Source organism: Phalaenopsis equestris, unplaced genomic scaffold, assembly GCF_001263595.1.
Source record: "Phalaenopsis equestris unplaced genomic scaffold, ASM126359v1 Scaffold229740, whole genome shotgun sequence".
Classification (NCBI taxonomy): domain Eukaryota; kingdom Viridiplantae; phylum Streptophyta; class Magnoliopsida; order Asparagales; family Orchidaceae; genus Phalaenopsis; species Phalaenopsis equestris.
This window is the reverse complement of record NW_018247713.1, coordinates 1-1,540: the sequence shown is the minus strand read 5'-3', so window position 1 is coordinate 1,540 and position 1,540 is coordinate 1. Positions and strand designations below refer to the sequence as shown.

General features: G+C 33.5%; 1 protein-coding gene across 1 annotated transcript; it reads right to left on the bottom strand.

The window, feature by feature from the left end:
• Positions 1–307: 307 nt before the first annotated feature.
• LOC110038046 (probable peroxygenase 3) lies at positions 308–1,002 on the bottom strand (the record flags this gene model as incomplete). Its single annotated transcript, XM_020742804.1, has 2 exons — positions 818–1,002; positions 308–457 (listed from the first exon to the last, which is right to left on the bottom strand). Coding segments are annotated over exons 1-2 (268 nt in total), but the record flags the coding sequence as incomplete, so codon positions are not given.
• Positions 1,003–1,540: the final 538 nt, after the last annotated feature.

Below are 1,540 nucleotides of genomic sequence, written 5' to 3'. Positions count from 1 at the left end.
CCCGTGTTATAACCCCTTGTAACCTCTATGTAACCAAGTGTAACCTACAAATAAGTTCCGCGCTTCTGTTTTCATATATTAAGAATTATTAATAGATTACAAATAAGTTATAGAAGATTATATGGAGGTTACAATGGGTTATACCGCGGATATAACCCTGTTATACCCTCAGTATACAGAGTAATCGTACGCAGTGCTGCGTACGTCTATCGTACGCAAATTTTTTCCCAACCTTAGGGGTCTTACACCGAGGGTGCCAACTAACAGACCGTGACGTGATATATATATATATATATATGATAATTACCTTTGTAGGTCTCCCACGGGTAAATAATCCCATCTTTATTTCTATCAAAAAAACTAACGTGCTGCTGAAGCACACTCATATCATGGTGATCTCTTCCCTCAGTTCCATTTGGATGGCTCTGATCTACTGCGACCAATGCTCGAGCAATATCTACGACAAGGATTCAACTTAAGTATTAATTGCATTAAAACCAAAATAAGAAAGAAAAAAAAAGGGAAAAAAGAAGAGATATTTGCATACATACCTCTAAATTCCTATGTATTTACATATCTAACATCAAAACTTTACATTGTACCTTTATGCCACCCAATATCTCTCATATTACATAAAAATATATCTTTATTTTGACTTTTAAGAAAGGAAATATATATATATATTGAACTAGATTTGCATTGCGCATGTTCATGTCATTAATCACCTCCAAAAATTTCAGAAAAATTAACTATAATTATTTATGATACGAAATTATTATTCTGCAAAAAGAAGAAGAAGAAGAAGTGATTGGCTTACATGGCTTCGGAATCTGCTCCTGAAGGTGAAGATTAAGCTTCCGTTCACCGGTGATCGGAGCTCCAGGTGCGTATGTGGCTAAGGACGCATCGCTCGCCGTTGATGAATTATTGTCCATCGATTGCTTCTCTATCAAATTCTATACAAGAGAGGAAGAAGATCTGCTGAAGAAGCAATATATATAAGGGAAGCCTCAAAAGGCATTATATATATAGGGGGGTGGATTTCAATTAAATATCATTAAATATTTTGGAATAAACACACACACACACTTGACCCCCAATTATTGAACTAAGGTAAAATGACACTTTTGTAATGTGGTACCGCTCACCTATCACATCTTACCTACCGCTCAACTAACTCCCACCTACCACTCTCTTGCTTCTATAAATAGAGAGGGTGTGAGACTTATATATATAACACACTTTACGGGATCAAATCATTGAGAATTTGATAAAAATGAAAAATATGGGCGCTAATTCTCTACTTTAGCAATCTGAGCGAAGAAAAAAATGCAATTACGATATACCCAAAATGGTATTATTTGTAATAAAAAATATTTCTATCTTAAGAATATATGTTAATAATAATATTTTAAAAATAAACATAATATTGTTTTTTGCACAAAAGATTAAAAAATGACTACACGTGCACGCAACTCTTTGCGAGTTTGAGATCTTATATTTTTTTTTTTTTTTTGAAATTTGCATATATACCAAACAA